The following is a 22,288-nucleotide window of genomic DNA, read 5'->3' as shown; positions in this document are numbered from 1 at the left end:
TATACCTGGTGCGCGCGCGCGCGGCCGCCCGCCGCCCGCCGCCTCGCGCTCAGTCCCGCGTCAGATGGCGAGAGGTGCGCTCCTCTGACCGTCCGCACCGCACTCCGAGTCCGCACGCCGCCGAGCCCGTCCGCGGCCGCGAAGTGAACTGTGTCCGGGGCGAGCGCTCCCTGCCATGCGCTGGCCGTGAGCCGCCAGCCCAGCGCCTCTCAACATGCCGCGCGTGAAGCCCGCCTGCGTCCGCCGCGTCTCCATCGGTACTTACTTCTTCACTATCGACACCCAAACATCACCCGACTGAAGGACTGTGAAGTCTCCTTCGGGAGCATAAATCGTGTTACCGCTTTTCGGTTTTTGAAAGTTTTGTTTGTCAATTATTAATTAAAATGATTCAGTTAGCGACGATAAAATTTGGCATTCATCAAAAAGTGCGCAAAAAAATTCGGCCTCTGCGTGGTGAGTAAACAGTGTAGTGAATTGTTGACCCCGGTTATTTCCGATATTTAGCGTTAGGCGGCTAATGATGTATGTACGAGCTTTCTTCAATTTTTAATATGAATTTCTTGACCAGTTTAAACTTAATTCGCTTTTATTTTGTCTTTAACAGTCAATATTTCATTATAAGTTAAACGCTCTACCATTTTGGCTCTACCTTTTCCCGTCCAAAAAGTATTATTACTACGGCAAAATTTGCATTTAAAACAATTTTTAACTGAAAATAAAATCCTACCCTTTTATTATCTTAGTTGATTTAATATGAGCCATTTTTGGTAGCACTTAAATTCATATTAAAGCGATGCATTTTTTCTCTTCAATGAAATTAAAACAAATACGCTCTTCATAAAGAACAGTAGGTAGGTACCCACTGTAGCTATTCAAAAAAGTTTATAAAAGCCTTTTGTATGTTACCTACTCATAAAAGTAACTACCTAAATGCACACTTATGAATAAATTGCTTTTCTTTGTGATTTCACCACACTCTTGTTAAAACTATATTATGCGCAAAAGCATTTGTACGCCTTAACATTTTTTAAATCGTAGAATTTTATTCAAACATATTTTATAAAATCTTAAATCTTTTCGTACATCATTAATGTCAAACATAATAAAATAATACAACAAAGAAGCAATATTTACTCAAGATTTTGTAATAATGGAATTAAACGAGTCTTCTCGGATAAAAACCAATCAAAAATAAAACGTTAGAAGTTCTGCGGAAAGTTTACATTTGAGTGTCATAACCCCGAAAAAGTATCACGTTTTGATAAAAGCCTTAAGTGGCTGTATATTAGTCGAATGACAGGCCGTCAAATTTTTATATATGTGCCGCTACACTTCTTTATTGCTGTTCTATAAAAAATTTAGTGAGCTTTTTATCTTCCAATGAATGAAACAAGCTGCATAACTATATTCACGAAGAAATATTTGATAACGAATTTGATGACTCCAATATAAATTGAAAAAGCTACTAAGCGATCAGGTTCTAATCCGTATTTACTAAAATGAAATATTGATACTTATGTATATTGCGTCCATTTACCTTGAATGATGAATAATAATTACCTACACTTAATGTATAAATTATAGACTTTCTGTAAGTGGATTAATTACCATCGTGTTTCAAATTATATAGATTAAATATTCAAACGGCTATAATATTTATCGAGTAGGTATATAATCAACACATCATGAACCGAATCTATGATAGATCGCTATTCAAATAAACAGGAAATCCTAATTTTAGCTTAGTTAAACATCAACTGAAAAAGTGGCTTTGATTGAAACCGATTTAAATAGCTTCTGGACGATAAAGACATATGAATATGGGCATATTATTTTTTGTCAATAGGTATAGTGGATATTGTCGAGCGGCATTCTGTTGTATTTTTAATGCAAAACGTTTTTTGCACTTCCCAGTAAGGCGCACGTCGCTGTCGCAAGCCAGCGCTTTGAGTCGCCGCGCTGGCCGCAAAGCTTACACCCAAATTGCGATAAACAGACACCACTAATCCTCCTTCTTACAAACTAACTATTAACCGCACCGGTATCTCGATACAAATGAGACATTTAAGCCCTTACCGCAAGATTATCCCGGATTATTATGATGTTTTGTGTCGGTGCTCACTTTTCGCTCGCTTTTCAATGTAAACATTTACAAACGCTGTCGATAAATAAGGGCCTGCGTAAAATCTATGCCTTCAGATAACTACTTTCTAATATAATAATTATGATGCGGACATCAAATGGACATTAAAAACTCTTTGGTGAAAGTTGAAAAATCTATACGATAAGCAAATTTATGCGTTTACGCATTAAATATTATAATAACCTGATATTGAGTACTTGTGATATCTTAAGTAATTTTCTATATTCGAATATGATAACGGAGAAGACAATCAAGAAATCGATGATACCTACATTAAAAAAGCTCTTGATAGAGTCAAATTCTTATTAAAAATTAGTGTGTTAGTAATTTGGTCATGATTCGTATGTTTTTAAACAAAACAAATGGTTTGTTATAATTACATTAAATGCCGACAGCAATAGGTATCTATTTAATCCTTTTGTTTTAAATATCGAAAAGTATGCACTTGAAGCCGGTAAAGTGCTATAGGATAACTAAGTGTTGTAGGTACTAATTGTGTTAAGGTATATATTAGGTATAATAAATAATAAATTTTGATTAAAAATGTTGTAATTTTCAATTAGAATTTATCTACCTAAATTTGAATTATAACAATGGATGATTAGTGATGCTCCCAAACAAAGGTCGAATAGATCACCGTCACATTGAATTTCATATATGTACCTACATAGTTATAGGGTAAAAGTGGGATAGATGCCCCACTTTTTGAAATAGCCTCATAATTTTAAAAACATGAATCTTATACGAACACTTTGTATGAATATAGCTAGGTTAATTATCTGTTTTGAATTACTATATATATTTTTTATCCTATCATTTATAGATAATGTGTAATAAATATTTTTGTAGAACACCTTTTTTGAGGATAGATGCCTACCTAGTTGGATAGTTGCCCCACCATGAAAATACTAAGGAGGATAGATGCCTGCAGAGTGGGATAGATGGCTTACATACTCTATAAACGCGAAATCTAATAAAATTTATATGATAAACCAGCAAATGTCATGTTCACATAGTTGTTCTGTTGTCCAAGAATATACTTGCGCTCGCCCTCCTTCATTTCGTTTGTATTTTCGTGGTGTGGTTCTCCTACAATCAGTATAAGGGCAGATCATTAATAAGTAAGTAAACATAACAAAAAAAGCAAATTAAACGAGTAAAATCGGTTAACATAGAGAAAACCTCTGACGCAATCAGGTAAAAATATAAACAGTACCTGTGATTATCGATAATAACATGTACATATGTATTGAGGGATAGATTCCCTTAGAGGCCCCTAAGGGCATCTATCCCTCGAAAAAAAAGGGGCAACTATACTCTTTGATAAGGATAGCTGCCCCAGTATTTTTTTTTATTAAATAAAAACAAAAGAGCCACTATCTTTACTTAGATTTGTACTTAATGAACCAGTGTATAGACATAATAAGAAATATAGTGAAATTTATTAATACTTATAAAGTTATGCAAAGGCAAATATCAACCTTTTTAAATTTTAACGTGTTCGTGAAGTTCGCCGCCGATATTATAACACGCACTAGCGAAACACGTCTTCACCAAACAACAGCTCATGCGTACACGAGGTTCGGGGTGATATGAGCTCCTATTTAAATCATTAATTCGTAGTCAGGACTCTGGGAAGTGAGGTTTTTTGAAAATGGGGCATCTATCCTAGTGCGGCATCTATCCCACTTTTACCCTAGTTAATATGAATTACAATGACCACACTATTCTTCAAAATAAGATACCAAATAATACAATATTGCTTATTATCATTCGTGTCAAGTCATTGGTTCAAACGGTTGGGTAATTTAAAAAATATTAATTAAACATTATTTTTGAATCTCATTTATTTTTTTCATTGTTTGTGTATTTTATTGTAAAGCTAATTTGACCCCATACTGTCTATTGTTAAGGGACTCATTTAAATGATAACTAACATGAATTCGTTTCCCTGACTTTAATCAGAAATGGAAAATGTATAAAATATTAATGTAAACAATTTCAACGATAAGGTTCCTACAGAAAATATAATTCATTCGTTTGATATCCTCTATCTTTTGGGCAAAACAATATGTACATAATATTATTTTATTTTGCATATAAAAGATTGTCTTTTGAATTGTTAGTAAATGAGAATAGGTACCTACTGAAAGGATACCTACATTTTCACAGCGTTATTTTGTTTTAATTTATTGAAATAAAACACACATTTACTTTATAAGAAATTTTTTACTAAAACCATAATATAATAATTATGATATACATATTTTATACATAGGTACCTATTCTGAATCCCTTTGTTGTAATAAATATAAAAAACATTATAGTTACTGTTTATCAATACAGTATTAATGACATAAGATTAAACAACAATTTAACGCACCGTGATTTTACATATAGAGTCGATAATAGGGATATATTCCACTTTTTTACATTTAGGTATATTCCGTTAGAACATTAAAACGTTCAAAGTCCACTAAAGATTATTTCGTTTACAATGTGCATTACCTATACAATAGAACAATTTTATATTTATAAATTTCTCTACAGCCTATTTTTGTCAAGAAGCTGTTACCAACCATTTAGAACTGTCCAAATATATAAATATCCTATTAAAATAATTCAATGAATAACGTATAGATCACATAATATTATCATAGTAGGTATCTATATTCTGCTTACTGAAGATCAGTGTATCTATGTATGGAAATAAAAATATGGTGAGAACTATGAATAAATTTAACTTAAAAAATGGGTTATGAAAATCCAAGTTACACGTGCCTATACAAAACATAAACGTACTTGTTACAACACAATATATTAGCCAGTCAAAGATAAACATAAATTCAAACATAATAGAATAAATCCATACATCTATACTAATATTATAAAGCTGAATAGTTTGTTTGTTTGTTTGAACGCGCTAATCTCAGGAAGTACTGGTCCGATTTGAAAATTTCTTTCGGTGTTAGGTAGCCCATTCATCGAGGAAGGCTATATATCATCACGCTAAGACCAAACGGAGAGGAGCCACGCAGGTGAAACCGCGGAGCGCAGCTAGTCTATAATATTACCACATACTAATAGCACAGTATTACAATATATGTATATTGTAATACTGTATACGGATAGGCTTTGGTTTTGAAATAATAACTTTTGCAACGGGATGAATTGTGACAAAAATAATTGATATCTTTAGGTAATATGTAAACAAATATGTGATCAAATATTAAATAAGTAAGAATATTAAAGTTTTTCATGCATTAAAATATATTTTTGTTTATGATTATAAAATAATATCAACTAAAAAGACAATAGGACCTATATTAGGTATTTAGGTATTTTCGTAAAATACCTAATATAGATAATTTTATAAACGCTACGCTACTAAAATTTTGCATACTGAATTAATTAGGTAGGTACAATAAATAAAGTATATTTAAATTTGAAAAAAAAAGTTCGAATAATTCGCGCTTTACTGACTTTTTTTAATTTTAAATGTTTTTTTGGCATTTTTAGATACAGATAAACTGCCAATCGAATATTAATTATCTACTATTGTATAATTATTGACTATATACATTATCTAATAGGTGAATTGCTACAACAACTTAATTAAATAATCCTTTTTGGTCAAACTATACTCACATAAGCTCCTCTACAATTAATAGTTAGCAAAAAAGTAATTTGCCAGCGATAACGTCCTGTAAAGAGAGGGCCTAAACTTAAAATTATTGAAAAAAAATTCTTAATATGGTTTTGAATTTAAATTTATAAAGAATAGCAAAAAATTATAAAAATTTAATAAATTTATAATTTCATTTTTGAATAAGCGCTACAATATTAGATACATGGAATGTTATCAATTGATGATTAGTAGAAGTACCTGCCTACCGTCAAATGTACTGAATAATAAAAGTTACAAATATTATGAAAAGTCTAAAGTGAGTCTAAAATACATACGTCATCCTATGATTATATTTATATACAATATTAAATTTCTTATTCAAAATTGAAGATTTCGAACAATGACTATAATTATTGTAGTTTCTATTGCCTAATAGAAGTGTTATACTATGCGAAATGAATATAAAGTATTGATGTTTATTTATTTTGTATTCAAAACTTGCAAGGCTTAACATAGTAGTAAATTTTAAAGGTTCTTACATAAAAGAAAAACTTCGTCATTATAATATAGAGATCATACAAATTCGTTACATAATTTATAATTATGTTTGAGGTAATCTCATGATTCCAATTGAATAGTTCTAGACGTATCTATTTTTATTTCCTTTATAAGCAGTTTAGTATTATTATAGTTATAGATATATAATATAAAACTATCTTATTAATTATAGATGAAGGCAACGCGCCGCCTTGTTGTAAAAAATTAAAAACGTAGAAACAACGCTTTCATTCTCTCTCTCTCTTATTCTGAAATTGAAACATAACCTATACTTTTCAATCGTCAATAAATATAAAAGATGTGACTTGTTGCTCTATCGAATCTAGAGTTTATTTTTATGTAGTTTAAACCGAAATAAATATCATACAACGACTTACGGAAAACATTTTTTAATATTAAGACTAAAAGATTAGAAGTCAGAATAGTTATAAGTTATCTCTTTGAGGCTTGAGCCAAGTGCGTAACGTATAAATTAAAGTACTAAGAAAAACAGCCTAGATTTCAATATAGGTATACATATTACGCAAATGTATGTCTTCACTGTACATTTTATAATTTTATTACATGTAAGGTCGTTATCGTTTCTAGCTGTTCCAATTAATATCATTATTTTGTACATGTACCTGAAGTACCACTTTCATGTGCGTCATCATCGTATATTTTGTTATAATATGCAAAAACATATAATTAGTTAGATATACTTGGGTTTGTAATACATATTCGAATTAAAAAACAGCACCAGAATGTTTTACATCATCGCCTTGCCTTCGAGTTATTTACATAATACTGTGTGCCCAGATACTTTTTGCATATTAAGTTCTAGTTTGGACTGTAAATGGTTATTCTAAATTAGTAGAATTATGTCGAGCGTAAACAGTATGGTCTCGTTAATAAGGGCGATAATATATAAAGGCCTCATATTCATAATTCAACACATCATGACTGACAATATTCCCGTATGACTTTTCTTTCATTGAATAAATATATTTAAAACAAAACAACAAACAAAAATACTTTATTGTGCACCAATAGATAAAAATTACAAAAGTAAATATATAAAATAAATAGACACAGTTGAGCACAACAGGCGGTCTTATCGCTAAGACAGCGATCTCTTCCAGACAACCTGGTGGTCAAGGAAAAACAGTGTAAGTATTAGGTAATGGGCAAGATGTGCATTTATAAAGTTTAAAATACATAAATAAAATAGTATAAACACAGCGAACATATATAAATCTATAATATACCTACAAACATATACTTACATAAACCTACATACACATACATACATACATAAAAGTAGTATACGTAGATAAAATAAATACAAAGTACATATATACATCTCTATTATATACATACATATATACACATACATACATATACATATATACATACACATAGAAATGAGCTACTCACTAGTTGAAAAACAGACACATACGGTGACAGCACCAATACAACAATATTTAACTTAAATGAAACAGGTAGATCAGAGTTCATGACTTGGACAGGTAAAATCGCTTCAGCAGTGTTTTGAATGTGAGTAGAGATTGAGCTTCTCTTATGTCTAATGGTAGATCATTCCATAGCCTGATGGCACGCACAGTAAAGGAAGAATTAAAAATATGATTTACATGCCCCGGTACGACCAGACGAGACTTATTTGATGATCGAATTGGGTGTAAATTAGACACAAGGAACTCAAATCTCTCTTTTAAATATTGCGGTGTTTTCGGATCAAACAGAACACAGTACAGGAGGTGAAGGATATGAGTATTTCGGCGAAGACGAATGGGAAGCCATTTGAGCTTAGAACGAAATTCGGAGACATGATCGTATTTGCGCAAGCCAAACACAAATCTTATGCAAAAATTTTGAAGGCGCTCAAGGCAGTCAAGGTGGTATTCATAGAGGTCGGGATAGCACGCGTCGGCATAATCTATAATAGGTAAAAGGAGTGTTTGAACGAGCGCAATTTTAGTTGGTATTGGCAGAAAGTTGCGTAGCCGGCGAATAGAACTAGCAGCAGCGAAAACTTTTTTACGTACTTCCTTTATTTGATTATTCCAAGTTAAGCATGAATCGATCCAAATCCCTAAACACTTAATTTCGTTGCGATATGGTATTGCAACCCCATCAACTACAACTTTTGGCAGAGAAGTCCAATCTATCTTGGATACGAAATATTTCGTACCACAAACAATAATTTGTGTCTTATTGGGATTCACGTTTAGGCCATGATTGAAACTCCATCTGACAATAGTGGAAATGTCGTTGTTCATTGTGGTCACAGCATTCGGCAAATCATCGATCGCTGCGTGACTATAATATATATATAATATATTTATAAATATAGTCACCATAGTAGGACAATAAATATTTTTTATCGTTTCTATTTTTAGCCCTTTAATTACTTAGTTATACAAGTATTGTTATCACTCTATAGGCAATTTTATAACTACTCACTTTACAATGATATATTGATTGCCAAATTTTACCACGTCGCGGTCGTTATAAACATTAGGGATATTTACTATAAGTATAAAGTACAGTATACTTACGTTTGGTAAGTTTTTAATATTCCAAATACCTTATGTAAATAATTATGATTTTCATAACTCTACATTAGTGTGATATTTTTTTATAAATATGTTCATACCATTACTTCACTTGATAGAAAACTTACGATATGATCTTGAAAATTTTTACAACATGTACTTAAGATGTAATTATAGATTAAATATATTATTTTCCACGTTACTGTTTCGAAATAAATGGAACTTCATTAACATTTGTAAAGATAAAGAAAACGACATCAAATACGTATATATAGTATTGTTTTATCATTCATGAATAGAACTTTATGTTACAGTTGCACATTTTCATATAAAATATGATATTCGTCGGAATCGCAACAATAACGATTTCTTTTTGTTTTAGGTGAAAGTTCGGGGTCGTGTTCTGAAGAAGAGATAAATAATGTTCTACCGGAAGATGGCAGAGACCGTCCAGAGACGCATATGTGTCCGCGATGTCAGGAACAGTTTGATAACTTTAACGATTTCTTATACCATAAGAGACTTTGCGATGAAAAAGCAATTCAGATGGGTGAAGAAAGAATGCACTCGGATCCCGAAGATATGGTTGTATCAGGGGATGAAGAAATGGATAGTCCTAACAAAAGACTAGAACAAGTAAGAAGGCATCGCCAAGATGCAGAAAATAATAATAGTCTTGAAGATGGAGAGGCTGAAGTACCTGAAGCTGATGTTCCACCAGTTGGATTACCCTTCTCGGTGGCTGGTCATGTAACGCTTGAAGCATTACAAAATACTAAAGTTGCAGTTGCACAGTTTGCGGCCACAGCTATGGCCAATAATGCAAACAATGAGGCTGCTTTACATGAGCTCGCAGTATTACAAAGTACGTTATTTACCCTGCAACATCAACAAGTTTTTCAACTTCAGTTAATAAGACAATTACAAAATCAGTTATCATTAACTAGAAGAAAAGATGATCAGCAGCCAAGTCCACCACCTTGTGAACAAGAACCGACCGCTCCATCGACGCCAGTTCGCTCACCGTCGCCGCCTCGTCCGCCACGGGAGCCATCTCCTGTTGAACCAGCTCCTCCTACTAGCCAAAGCTTGCCATCAACCCACTCGCACATTACGCCTAAGATGGAACCGATATCCATTCCTAAACCTCCGACCTCATCTCCACCTATGATGTCTCATCCACCCTATAGCTCCATTTCTTCATCATTAGCATCTTCAATAATCACAAACAACGATCCTCCACCGTCCCTAAATGAACCAAACACACTTGAAATGCTACAGAAGCGAGCACAAGAGGTACTTGATAACGCATCTCAAGGACTTCTAGCGAATAATTTAGCTGATGAACTGGCTTTTCGAAAGTCAGGAAAAATGTCACCGTATGATGGAAAAAGCGGAGGGAGAAATGAACCTTTCTTTAAACACAGGTGCAGATACTGTGGCAAAGTGTTTGGAAGTGATTCAGCGCTTCAAATTCATATTCGATCACATACTGGAGAAAGGCCTTTTAAATGTAACGTATGCGGATCAAGATTCACGACAAAAGGAAATCTTAAAGTACATTTCCAAAGACACACGGCCAAATTCCCTCATGTCAAAATGAACCCGAACCCAGTGCCAGAACATTTAGACAAATACCATCCTCCGCTATTAGCGCAGCTGTCTCCGGGGCCTATACCTGGAATGCCACCACACCCTCTCCAGTTTCCACCAGGTGCGCCTGCACCTTTTCCGCCAAGCTTGCCATTATATAGACCAACGCATCATGACCTTCTTCCTCCACGTCCACTTGGAGATAAACCTCTGCCACCACATCCACTTTTTGCAATGCGGGAAGAACAAGATGCCCCTGCTGATTTAAGCAAACCTTCTGCACCAAGTCCTTCCCGATCGACATCGGATATGTTTAAGTCAGAACCGCAAGACGAAGAAAGCCAACGAGATTCCAGTTTTGAAGAAACTGACCGAATATCACCTAAACGAGAGCCCGAAGAAAATGAGCCTGTGCAAGATACAGAGCAAGAACGATATCCATCCACCTCACCTTATGACGATTGCAGCATGGACTCAAAATATAGCAATGAAGATCAAATCGGCCGAGAAAGTCCTCACGTGAAGCCGGACCCCGATCAACCGGAAAATTTATCAAGTAAGAACCAATCGATATCTGGACCAATTTCAATAGCTACGGGACTTCGTACTTTTCCGTCTTATCCACTATTTCCCCATTCTCCTCCAAGTAGCATCTCCTCAGGTAGTGTAACTCCATTCCCAAATATTCCTAACAATATAATTGACCCAGATCTCTCTCGTGACCCTATAATATACAATTCTCTTCTACCACGTCCTGGTAGCAACGATAATTCATGGGAAAGTTTGATAGAAATTACAAAAACTTCAGAAACATCTAAGTTGCAACAATTAGTAGATAATATTGATAATAAAGTATCCGATCCTAATGAATGCATTGTATGCCATCGCGTTCTTTCATGTAAAAGTGCACTACAGATGCACTATCGTACTCATACTGGTGAACGACCATTTCGATGCAAGTTGTGCGGTCGAGCTTTTACTACAAAAGGGAATTTGAAAACGCACATGGGCGTCCACCGAATTAAACCTCCCTCTCAAATGTTACACCAATGTCCCGTTTGTCACAGAAAATTTACTGACCCAAGCATTTTACATCAACATATTCGAATGCATACGGGCGATCGTTGCAATGTTTCTTTTGATCAGGGCACCCGAGATACTTGCGATAGTCAATCATTCAGTAATAATGACTCCGATATCACAGACTATTCTCCATTTTGCAACATCCCCACTCCTACCTTTCCAACTCCCTCCACTCCTGGCGACCGAAGGGCGGACTCCCGCGGAACCGACGATGAGAGCGGCCGTGAAGAGCGCGAGCTTACTACTCGGGAGTTCGACGATGAATCTGAAATAAAGGATCGTCGAACTTCGCCGCTCTCCGTCTGCGCCACGGCGTCCGAATGCGAAATAAAAACCATCACCACAACGGCTTCCCTCCCATCGGCGACAGGTTCGGAGAGCGGGCGGAGTGCGCGAGCCTCGCCACCGTCGCCCTCGCCGTCACCATCGGCCCTGTCAACGCCGCCGCGCCTGCCGCATCACTCGCCGCTGCCCTCGCCGCCCACACCCCTGGCTGCGCTCGGTGCTCTCGGTGGATCGCCCTTCAGCCCGCTCGGACTTGCTTTTCCTCCCGCAGGTATGCGAAAGCGGGATCTTAAATAATCGTCCGCCCCGGTCGTCCACATTTCCATTCCCTACATGTTGTCCTAATACTTTTTACTCTAATATTACCTTACCGGGTGCTTAAGGACATGATGGCTATGATTAACAAGTAATCTATCTATGTTTAAATGAGATGTTCGTATTGTGACCCGGAAAATAACAATTAAAAATGTTTTTCTTTTCCTTGTCTAGTGCGTGGTAATACGACGTGTACCATCTGCTACAAAACCTTTGCCTGCAACTCAGCACTGGAGATCCACTACCGAAGTCACACCAAAGAACGTCCGTTCAAGTGCACGGTCTGCGATAGAGGCTTTTCGACAAAGGTTAGTTTATTTTTTATTCTGTAAATATATTTTTATGTATATTTACTAAATTACCTACTAGATAGTCTATATTCTATATTTAAAAAAGTGGAATCAGAAAATTATATTATTCAAAACGAAATTCCTTATATCTAATCGTATAAACTCCTATCGAGTATCTTTGGCTCGAAGCCAGTTCATACTTTATTGTTACACAAATAGCGACACATATCTACGCGTTTACGACGTTTCCTCTAATTTTCACAACATATCTAATGCCTTATTGCCGAAAACAAACGTTTTCAACGTGTAAATGCTGTATATAAATGTTGCCATAATAATTGCATACGGGTTTTAACATATAAAGATTATATTTACGGTTACTTATAAGATAAAGTCGTCCGTCCGCCCGGTTTACCAAAAACCAACTCAATGTTGGTGTACGAAACTGCATAGGTACTCCGGTTTCATTTCATCCAAGTTTCAGTGCATTAATTTTGCAGGCTGTAATTACAAGTCTCTAGTCGACGCCTCTAGCTCGCATAAGTTTCGGTCGTTATTCGTTGTCTTCCTCTCTCGAGCCCAGACTTGCTGAGTAATTGACGACCAACTTTACAAACTTGTAGGCTCGTTTATTCTGATTTAATCAAATCGTATTGTATTAACTTCCTTTTTGGTTCGATTATTTACTTATTGTATATTAGACCTTATTCATGGTGCATTTGAATGCATTTCTTAAGTGCATGCTTAGGCCGATAAGCGTGTCTACATTTTAATTTATGGGCTAACAGCTCATAATTATAACTTAATTAAATATCTATAGCAATTAAAATAATAAATAATAAATAAATATTATAGGACATTATTACACAAATCGACCTAGTCCCACAGTAAGCTCAATTAAGGCTTGTGTTGTGGGTACTAGGCGACGATAAATATAATATTATAAATACATATATAGATAATAACACCCAGACCCAAGAACAAATAATTGTGTTCATCACACAAATATTTGGCCTGACCGGGGATCGAACCCGGGACCGTCGGCTCAGTAGGCAGTTACTTTACCACTGCGCCAACCGCGTCGTCAAATTGTGCAAGAATTATTTATTAAGTTACCCATAGCAACTCTACAAAACTATTTATATCAACATAATTATAATATACTTCCAATGTAGGATTAATAATAATTTTGGTGCTGATATTTCTGGCGTCACTTTATATACCTACCTACTGATAGAAATTAGAAAAATAACTAAGATAGGCACGCTGAGGAATGCATATCTTTTTGTCTAACGTTTTCCTTAATCATAGGACTCATATTCGCCCTTATATCCTCATCACCTTAAATGGTGGTTGAATCCTTTAAACGGCTTTCATTACAGTCTATTTATGTCTTAGGTAAGAAACCACTCAACGGCATAACTTGACTTTCGCCGATTTACCGGCGAGCCGTGTTCACTTGACGCGCTCAGATATGCAACACTCGCTTTACATTAAAGCGCTATTCTAGATATTACATCACCTTTCTATTGTTATTTTCTCGATTCCCCGTAGGTATTGAATGTTACATTTGCTGCTTCAAGCCTCGGATTTATTTGTGTTATTTTGTACGTGTCTCGAGATAGATTAAATACTGTAGATATATTAAAAGGAAAACGTAGGCTTTTGTAAGAAAAAGAAATGCTTTTTGTAGTAGTTATTTCAGCCCAGATAAATTGATCGAAAGATTGTAAGATATATCAGTACCTAATGATTAGTTTTGGAGCGAAGAGAAAAAGATTAGGTATAAACTGCTTCAAGTGTTTTGCTCTCCCCCAGCGATGATAATAAAGCAATATCAGATTAAAATAATTAATGCAATACTTAAGACGGTTCAAAGAATATTTCTGCTTTTATGGCAAATCAAGTTTTATAATCAGTCCGGCCAATATTTCAAGCATAAAGCTGCGCTTGCGTCGCGGTCCATCGTCGCCACAAAAATGATAAGTCATAAAAACAACGTCACGGAAAACGATCGGAATATTAATTCATGTCGTAAAATATTTATTGCTTATAAATCCTTGAGCCTTTACCTACGCCTCTTCTCATAAAAAGATTATTTATGCTTCACAAAATAACATTTTTTCTTTGTTTCCCTAAGTGTCTATGCGGGTCTTATCAATAAAATGAGTCTAAAAGTTTATTTTATGATGGCGCCGCAAATTCACTCAGATACTATCTACCCTATAATATCTTTATCTGCATACCTATTGTTGGAAATATATTTATCTAGAGTAATATCACCCTGATATACCTATAGATACCTATACCTACTGCAAGTTACATTTCTTACATTGCCGAAATATACCTTTCGCAAAATTTCCCTAATTATATTAATTACAAAAACTTAAAGTATGCATAAAATATTTTAAATGTAGTGGCCACCCCGGTTTCACGTAGAATGGTTACGACGACTTCTCAGTAAACTTACACATAAACCGCTTACAAATATTTTATCAGAATTACCTACATAAAATTATTATAGCTCAATATTGTCTTGTTTTCGTTAAAACAATGTGATTTCACATTCTGAATAACAAAATATGGCAGCCGGTATTATTTTTAAATTACATTAAAACTTTAATACCTACTTATAGCTGGTTTTTACTATAAAATAATATCATTTTTAAAATCATGACCCACTTCTTATTCTCTGATACAAACATCAAAATTTATGAAGATATAATTACGTTTTTATGATATTGTGCAACGTTGCATGCACAGTAAACATAACAAATAATTATTAAGTGCAAATTTGTCCGCATGATAAGATTGTACCTGTTATATTTTAATGCATACAACTGCAGTAAAATATTAAATGTATCGACTTTACCGTAGCGTGGCAGAATGTGAATGTCAGATCGGTTGTAGAGAATATCGGGAAACAAGCAGCGAGGCCTTATCGAATAGTGTCTGCTTACAAGCACATTTAAAATTACAATAAGTGTCGCCAACACCCGTACCGATGAAAGTTCACGCGCCAAACTATGTATTATCGATTATTCTGATCACCGTTGCCAGTTTATTGACTCCAAATACTCTTCCAACTTTAAGATTATCTAAGTACAATGCAATTTCACGAAAATACATGAAAAAATGATGTGATGATCGAAAAGGAAAATAGGTAATTCATATTGACCAATAAATGCCCAGCCATAATAGAGAGAATGGATTGGATATCATAAATTATAATAATTAATATCTTTGTAATAAGTAGGTACAATATAGGCGTGAAAGTATAGGTAGTACCTACCAATGAAATTAGTTAATATTATGTAATACATCACATATAAACAAAATCTATCTATTTATTAGTATAAAATTATGAATCAGCACTCAAGTCAAAATAGATAATTATTTTTATAAAACAGAGATAAGCCCGCATAATGACATTTTTATTATCTTTTTATGTCCCATGATATATTTCCCTTAAATTTTAAATATTATAATTCAAGATTCAAATTTTATTATTTTTATAAACATCCATTCGAAGATTCTTCTAGATTACAAACCTTTTCATTTAAATACGGTCTCTACCGTCGCGTAACTGGTACTGATAAAATATATTATGTGGTTATTACATATTATGTACTAGCGCGCCATCTGTTACTGAATAGCTAAACTATTTCTTAAGAATTTAAGAAATTTTTAATTGAACTATTCTTTATCTATAATAATTGTTAGATATTAAGTGATCCTAATTGTTCCATATTTTTTTAATAAGTTATTGTAAAGTAGAGCTATATAAAACCTAATTATTTTACGAAATGAAAAATTAATTTACAAGATAACTCACGAACTAATTAATTTACAACTTTTTATTTTTATTTAATATAGAATGACTAAGTAGAATAGAATATATATATTCATAATACAGGGTTTAAAGGTTTGAGCGTTTGGCATTGATAAATATTATTAAAATAACTTAAAATTTTTAAAGCATTTTAATGTAAATATTATATCTTCTCAATAATAATGAGTTAAGGAACATAAATCAAGACATCGTCAATGCATAAGAATTACCTAATTAATAACTACAAAGTTACAAAGTATCACGTGACCTCATTTTTAATGTTCATAAACTTTGTGTTAAATAATACGGCGCTTCACTTTTTCCCGATTATTTTTTATTTTAATTTAATGACTACTTATATGTTTTATTGAAAAGATATATATAATTTAAGGGGACAACTGAATTTATATTTTTTGTTTACAAAAAAAGGAATTCTAAACGTAGTAAAGGCAGTAGATATGAGTTTTACAAGTCTTGCGCTTTATTTTGAGTATTTTTATAAAAAGTCGTGATTCATAACGAAAGCTCGATAGGTAGGGATTTTGTTAATCCTCTGTGCGTACCTAGACATATTCTTCTCGTTGATTTTATATTAGATGATAATTTTAACTCTTTTTATTATCCAATGTATTGTTTGAACTTTTCCCCCAATTAGAAATTTTATGTGAGCTGAGCGTGTGTGTAAATTTTGCGTGTATTTGTGGTTCCAGAGCAGTGGCGGTTGCCAATGCGGCAGGCGCGCGCGCGCTCCTCGCCCGCCACACGCCACTGCTTTGGACCTCTGGAACGCCTTCGTCTACCCGGTATGAGAGAGTGACGCCTGAGCGTGGCCTCTATAAAATCATTATTTTGCTTCTGCACTTAACCGCCCCAAAATTGCATTCTTATTAAGCAGCGAGTGACGAAATCTCAGAACTAATCGTCGTTTCTTTCGATAGGGTAACATGAAGCAACACATGCTCACGCACAAGATTCGGGACATGCCACCGGGCTTCGACAAAAATGGAAGTGGTCCTACGGGAGCGACGAGCGAGGACGGCCGCGATCCGAGCCCCGAGAGGCGCTCCTCGCCCGACAAGATGGACTTGAAGCGGTCTCCGCCCGCGCACCCGCCGCCGCCGATGAATCACCCGCCCCCGATTGACATGCCGCCTTTACCAAAGAGACTAACAGGTAATTGTTATGATACAACTCGACGGAGCAAACGTTACATGAATTTAAATGCACTTCGTGTAACATTTTGGTAGATAGGGTATATCATTTTAAGTATTGAACTGATTTTAATGGAACTTGTTTCATAAGTATATAGTAATATTATTCAATAAACTAAGTTTTGGTAGATTTTCATCGGATATTTATTTTAAGAGCGAAGTTTATGTACCTAGAGTTATATTTTAATAACTTAAAGTTCAGTTTAGCATTATGTATAGATGTAGGTAGGTACCATCGGCCATCCTTCCTAATAACTTTAAATATCTTATTAATTGATAAACTCAATTTGAAATTGTTTAGAGATTAGACCTTACCTATATAGGTAGTACCTAAAGGTGCTATAAATGGTAACGATACTTATATCGTATCATCAAATGATTTATTTTCGTCTGTAATATAAATAAAAGTTCAATTTAAATAAGTAGGCCGAAACTTCACATTTATTTCACTCCGCCGTGTCCTCGCTATTCTGACATGCTGGGAATATTCAATGCTCTTTATACTCTGTCCATTATATTATTTGCTTTTTGACAGCTTCACGCCTATGTATAATTGTATTGTCTATGTTAAAATGTCATACAAATAGTTATCGTACTTCATGGACAGGTCCCGCCCACTTAGTGATGCCTACACAGAATTATTCAATGATGGGTCGATAGATTAAAATAATCGATAGAAATACTCTGTAAAATATATCCGATACAGAAAAACTCTTCTATTGTGTTATATAATTTAAACGTAAAGACAACCAAATTGTAAGATAGAAACCAATAAATAATAAAATATTAGTTTAGTTTAGTTTTAACGTACAATGCATAGATATGTGGTCTTATTATTACATATCTTATTAGTACGTTTACGTTGTAATTATTATTTACGCACCTGATTCGATTTATGATAATATTTTGAATTTATAATTGAAATGGTATCACAATCGATAATCTTTTGAACATCACTTCTGGTATCACCCGTCGAGCTGTCAAAAAGCAATTCTTATAGTGGACAGACTATAGTGGAATTAAATACCATACGTAGACGGTAGAATTGTTTGAAACTTAATGTGGTTGAATGCAATATTGATCAAGTAACAATGTTTAATTTACAAAGATCATAAAAATACCAAGATAATTGCTCTTTACCGTATTAAAAATATAACACGAGACGTACTTTAAAATAAGATGTAAAATTTCGTGTTTTTAACACAGACGCACACATGTTTAATTCTCTTACACATGCAATTAAAGACTAAACTCGAAATACATTACGATGTCATGTGCTTGATTTTGGCGAATTTTTGCATTCGGGGCGATGTCGTTCAAACACTAATTATGGGGACAAGAAATTGCTCCTATGTCAAATTTTTTATATGTATATTCTTTGTCACATAAACCTGCATTCGAGGTGAATATGGCTATATATATTCATTGTCACTACATAAACCCTTTATTCCCCAGTGCCAAGTGCACCTGTACACCCACCGCCGTCAGCGTCGTCGAAGCATTTATGCGGAGTTTGCCGCAAGAACTTCTCGTCGTCGTCCGCTCTGCAGATCCACATGCGAACCCACACTGGGGACAAGCCCTTCCGATGCGCGGTCTGCCAGAAAGCGTTCACAACCAAAGGAAACCTCAAGGTGAATATTTTTTGAAAATACATAGCTTAGTTTGTTTTGTTGTTGGTAATTTAAATTATTTACAAACATAATATTATTTAACAAAACAAGAATTTTAAACAAGGTATGGTAGTTGTAACTAATTTCATTGTACCTATTTGTATCTATTTTATAGTTTGTTCTTTCTACCTAAACAGTTACAATTTTAAAAGAAAAAATAACTCATCAATTAATTATAATAGCAGATTTTTAAATTAATGATTATGGTATGTAAATTAAACACGCTCCGAAATATAAAACATTTAATGTATGTTCCAAAAAACATAAATGTATTCGACATTCTAGAATATGAATTTAATTTCTTCCATACATATTTTATCGAACATGTCATGGAATCGAATAAATAGTTCATCACTATACGCACACAATTGTATAAAAGTTATTAGTTATGAGTTATGACCACTCAGAAATGTTTCACTCTTGCACCAACATATATTTGCCGGACGATCAATAAATCATGGAAAATATAAATACCTTTAGATATATGTATTATGGAAAAAGAACAATATGTATACATAGAGCATAACACTATTTTCTCTCAAAAACATGTACTAACCTACAACCAAATACATACGTACCTACACATTTATCAAAAAGTACTCAAAAATATTAACGGGAACATTTGACGCAGGTGCACATGGGCACGCACATGTGGAGCGGCGGCGCGTCGCGGCGCGGGCGGCGCATGTCGCTGGAGCTGCCGCCGCGCCCGCTGCACGAGCCGCACGACCTGCTGCGGCGCCCCGACCTCTTCTACCCCTACCTGCCCGCGCCTTTCCTTAACGGCATGCAGCAGAAAGTAAGCAGACCACTTTTACGTACTTATCTAATAGATTAGCTGGTTATTGTCAAAGAATATAAAGCTCAAGGATCAATCATTCAATCAAGTCAAATTTTCAGTATCGTTTAATCAACCTTGTTTCATAGGGCCAACTAAAACTATAATCTTTTTGTCCACAGTTGAATGAAATATCAGTCATACAACAGAGCGCTGGACAGAACGGCGTCGCTGGTAAATTCCCAGGCCTGCTCGGATTCGGTGCATTCGGAGCCGGAAGGCCCGGCGCAGCATCGCCACTAGAGAGGCCGCCGTCTTTGGAGAATGATGAGCGCCAAGCCGCTATGCGTGAACTTGCCGAACGAGGTCGAGAGCTGGCTGAGCGCAGTCGGCAAATGCGCGAGGAGAGCGAGCACTACCGCTCCCCGCCGGCGCACGCGCCGCACCCCCCGCCGCCCGCACAGCCCTCCCCGCCCGCGCCGCACCACCCGCACTCGCACCCGCTAGCGTCGCTCCCGCCGCCCGCCCGGACCGAAGGCCTCACCGTTTGAAATGATATCGCCCAGTCGATATATCACTCGAATAAACCTACCGATCGACGATCGATCCGATAAGTCGTGCATCAGCAACTAGAACTCCTGCAATGCCCGATCACATTCCAAATAATCGACTCTCAGCGGGCTACGAAGAATCTCTAACTTGCTAATGGCCATTGACCATACCGAGTATTCTCAATTATGTACAAAGATTAAACTTGAGTACTCAAAGTGACGGACTGATATATGAAAAAAAAAACGTTTTATAATAGCGTAAGCTAACACGCTAAGTGTATCGATGTATGTATCGAGTCATTATTCCAAGTGTTATTACGCCTAGTATTACTATAAGTAACTTATATGCACGAGTACGGGCCTGGGGCAATCCGGGGCTCGTAGAGTCCCACTATTATGTCATTACTCTGTGATAGTGCACATGAAGAGGCTGTATCTTATGGACAGAAGTATGGAAACGGTATCAGATATATTGGATGCAGTCGAATGTGCTATAACATCAAAAGTAATTATAAATTATCCCAAAAATTAATTAAATTCATAAATCTATATATCTTAATAATTATGTAAATAAAATGTATAATATTTAGGTTCGTAAGTAAAATAGATTAATTAATTATTATGCTATATCTATATTATGTCTCAACTGGAGTGCGATATGCATGATTTCTTTAATACCACATTCCAATGTGAAGAGATTCTTTAGTAAATTATTGAAATGTATCAAATCTTGATACATCATCAAATTTCAAGTAGGCAGCAAAGTATTTATAAGAATCTTCTTTGGCAACGAAAAATATCTGTATAAGATTTTATTGATGAATGCATTATTTAAAGGAATGTATACCTTATTAACTTATTCTCGCTCTAAGTACTCAATATATTTACTATATTTAATTACGGTAACAGAGGTTAATGACATATTCATATCATGTAAATTAAAAAGTATTTGCATTTGAGGTCTACATAGATTTAAGTGTTTAAGAGTCATAGCTATATTGCTTTAGGATATTTCAACATATCTTTGTAAAAATGTATGTTACTTATTTTCCATAATAATGAAAGTGTGTACTTCACAGACTGACCGTTTATTTACGAAATTTTGTTTCCAAAAATGTGCATTTCAATGTTTGAAACTAAAAGCCGAACTGTAATACGATTATTTATAATTATTATTGTTTCATAGTGATGTGTTTCGTACTTCTAAATAGATGTGTATAAATGTTCAGCTAAATTATTTATATTGTCAAATCATGCATACACTCGTAGAAATAAATGATTGTGAGGCGATAGGCCTCTACAACAATTTAGTTGTCTAGTATAAATTCTCATAGCACCTACAATTTAATTTTCATGTTGCGAATAGATATAGCGTAGCGTTAGCCATGAATATGATGTGTCATGTCCATGTCAGTATAAATAATCAATTGTAAATTATTAAATGTTTATGTAAATGTCCAGAAAGTATTCAAATTATTTAAAAAACAATTATAACACTAATTACTTTTCTTTTTTGTTCTCCTTCTACCTTATCCTTCGTTTTTATTTTGGTTTTACATCCCTATCATCATCAACACCTACATAAATATTCCTATCAACTAAGTAACTTGAACTATAATGACAAAATAAAAGTCCAGATATACTTAATTACAATTTTATTGAAAAGTTTTACAGTATTACACTATATTAGATAGCTATATAAGAATACGGTATATTTCGCGACTACATTCAAACTGCAACCAGCAAAAATATTAATTTTTATCTCAATATTCCGATTGATCCATACTCAA

General features: G+C 34.6%; 1 protein-coding gene and 1 long non-coding RNA gene across 5 annotated transcripts in view; one reads left to right on the top strand and one right to left on the bottom strand.

Annotated features, from left to right (window-relative positions):
- Nucleotides 1-126, bottom strand: part of LOC149490469 (uncharacterized) — a 186,355-nt gene extending 186,229 nt beyond the window's left edge. For both annotated transcript variants that reach the window (XR_016316846.1, XR_016316850.1), the window contains exon 1: nt 6-126. This is a non-coding gene — a long non-coding RNA (uncharacterized LOC149490469). The remainder of the gene's footprint in view (nt 1-5) is intronic.
- Nucleotides 52-22,007, top strand: salr (spalt-related). Of its 3 annotated transcripts, XM_089704917.1 has the most exons (9): nt 282-456; nt 9,270-11,036; nt 11,934-12,119; nt 12,338-12,471; nt 16,996-17,088; nt 17,224-17,458; nt 18,952-19,130; nt 19,801-19,968; nt 20,130-22,007. In XM_089704917.1, exons 1-9 carry the CDS (start codon nt 387-389, stop codon nt 20,496-20,498), a joined length of 3,201 nt encoding a protein of 1,066 aa, XP_089561043.1. In that variant the 5' UTR covers nt 282-386; the 3' UTR covers nt 20,499-22,007. The 3 variants fall into 3 exon arrangements, with proteins under 3 accessions (XP_089561035.1, XP_089561025.1, XP_089561043.1); XM_089704909.1 differs by lacking the exon at nt 282-456 and adding an exon at nt 52-257 and having other exon boundaries at nt 9,270-12,119; XM_089704899.1 differs by having other exon boundaries at nt 276-456; nt 9,270-12,119.
- Nucleotides 22,008-22,288: the final 281 nt, after the last annotated feature.

The sequence above is a fragment of the Colias philodice genome, chromosome 2, assembly GCF_061535455.1.
Source record: "Colias philodice isolate Cphi_HAF_F1 chromosome 2, ilColPhil1 Martin Lab GWU primary, whole genome shotgun sequence".
Taxonomy (NCBI): Eukaryota; Metazoa; Arthropoda; class Insecta; order Lepidoptera; family Pieridae; genus Colias; species Colias philodice.
This window is presented reverse-complemented; position numbering and strand designations above follow the sequence as displayed.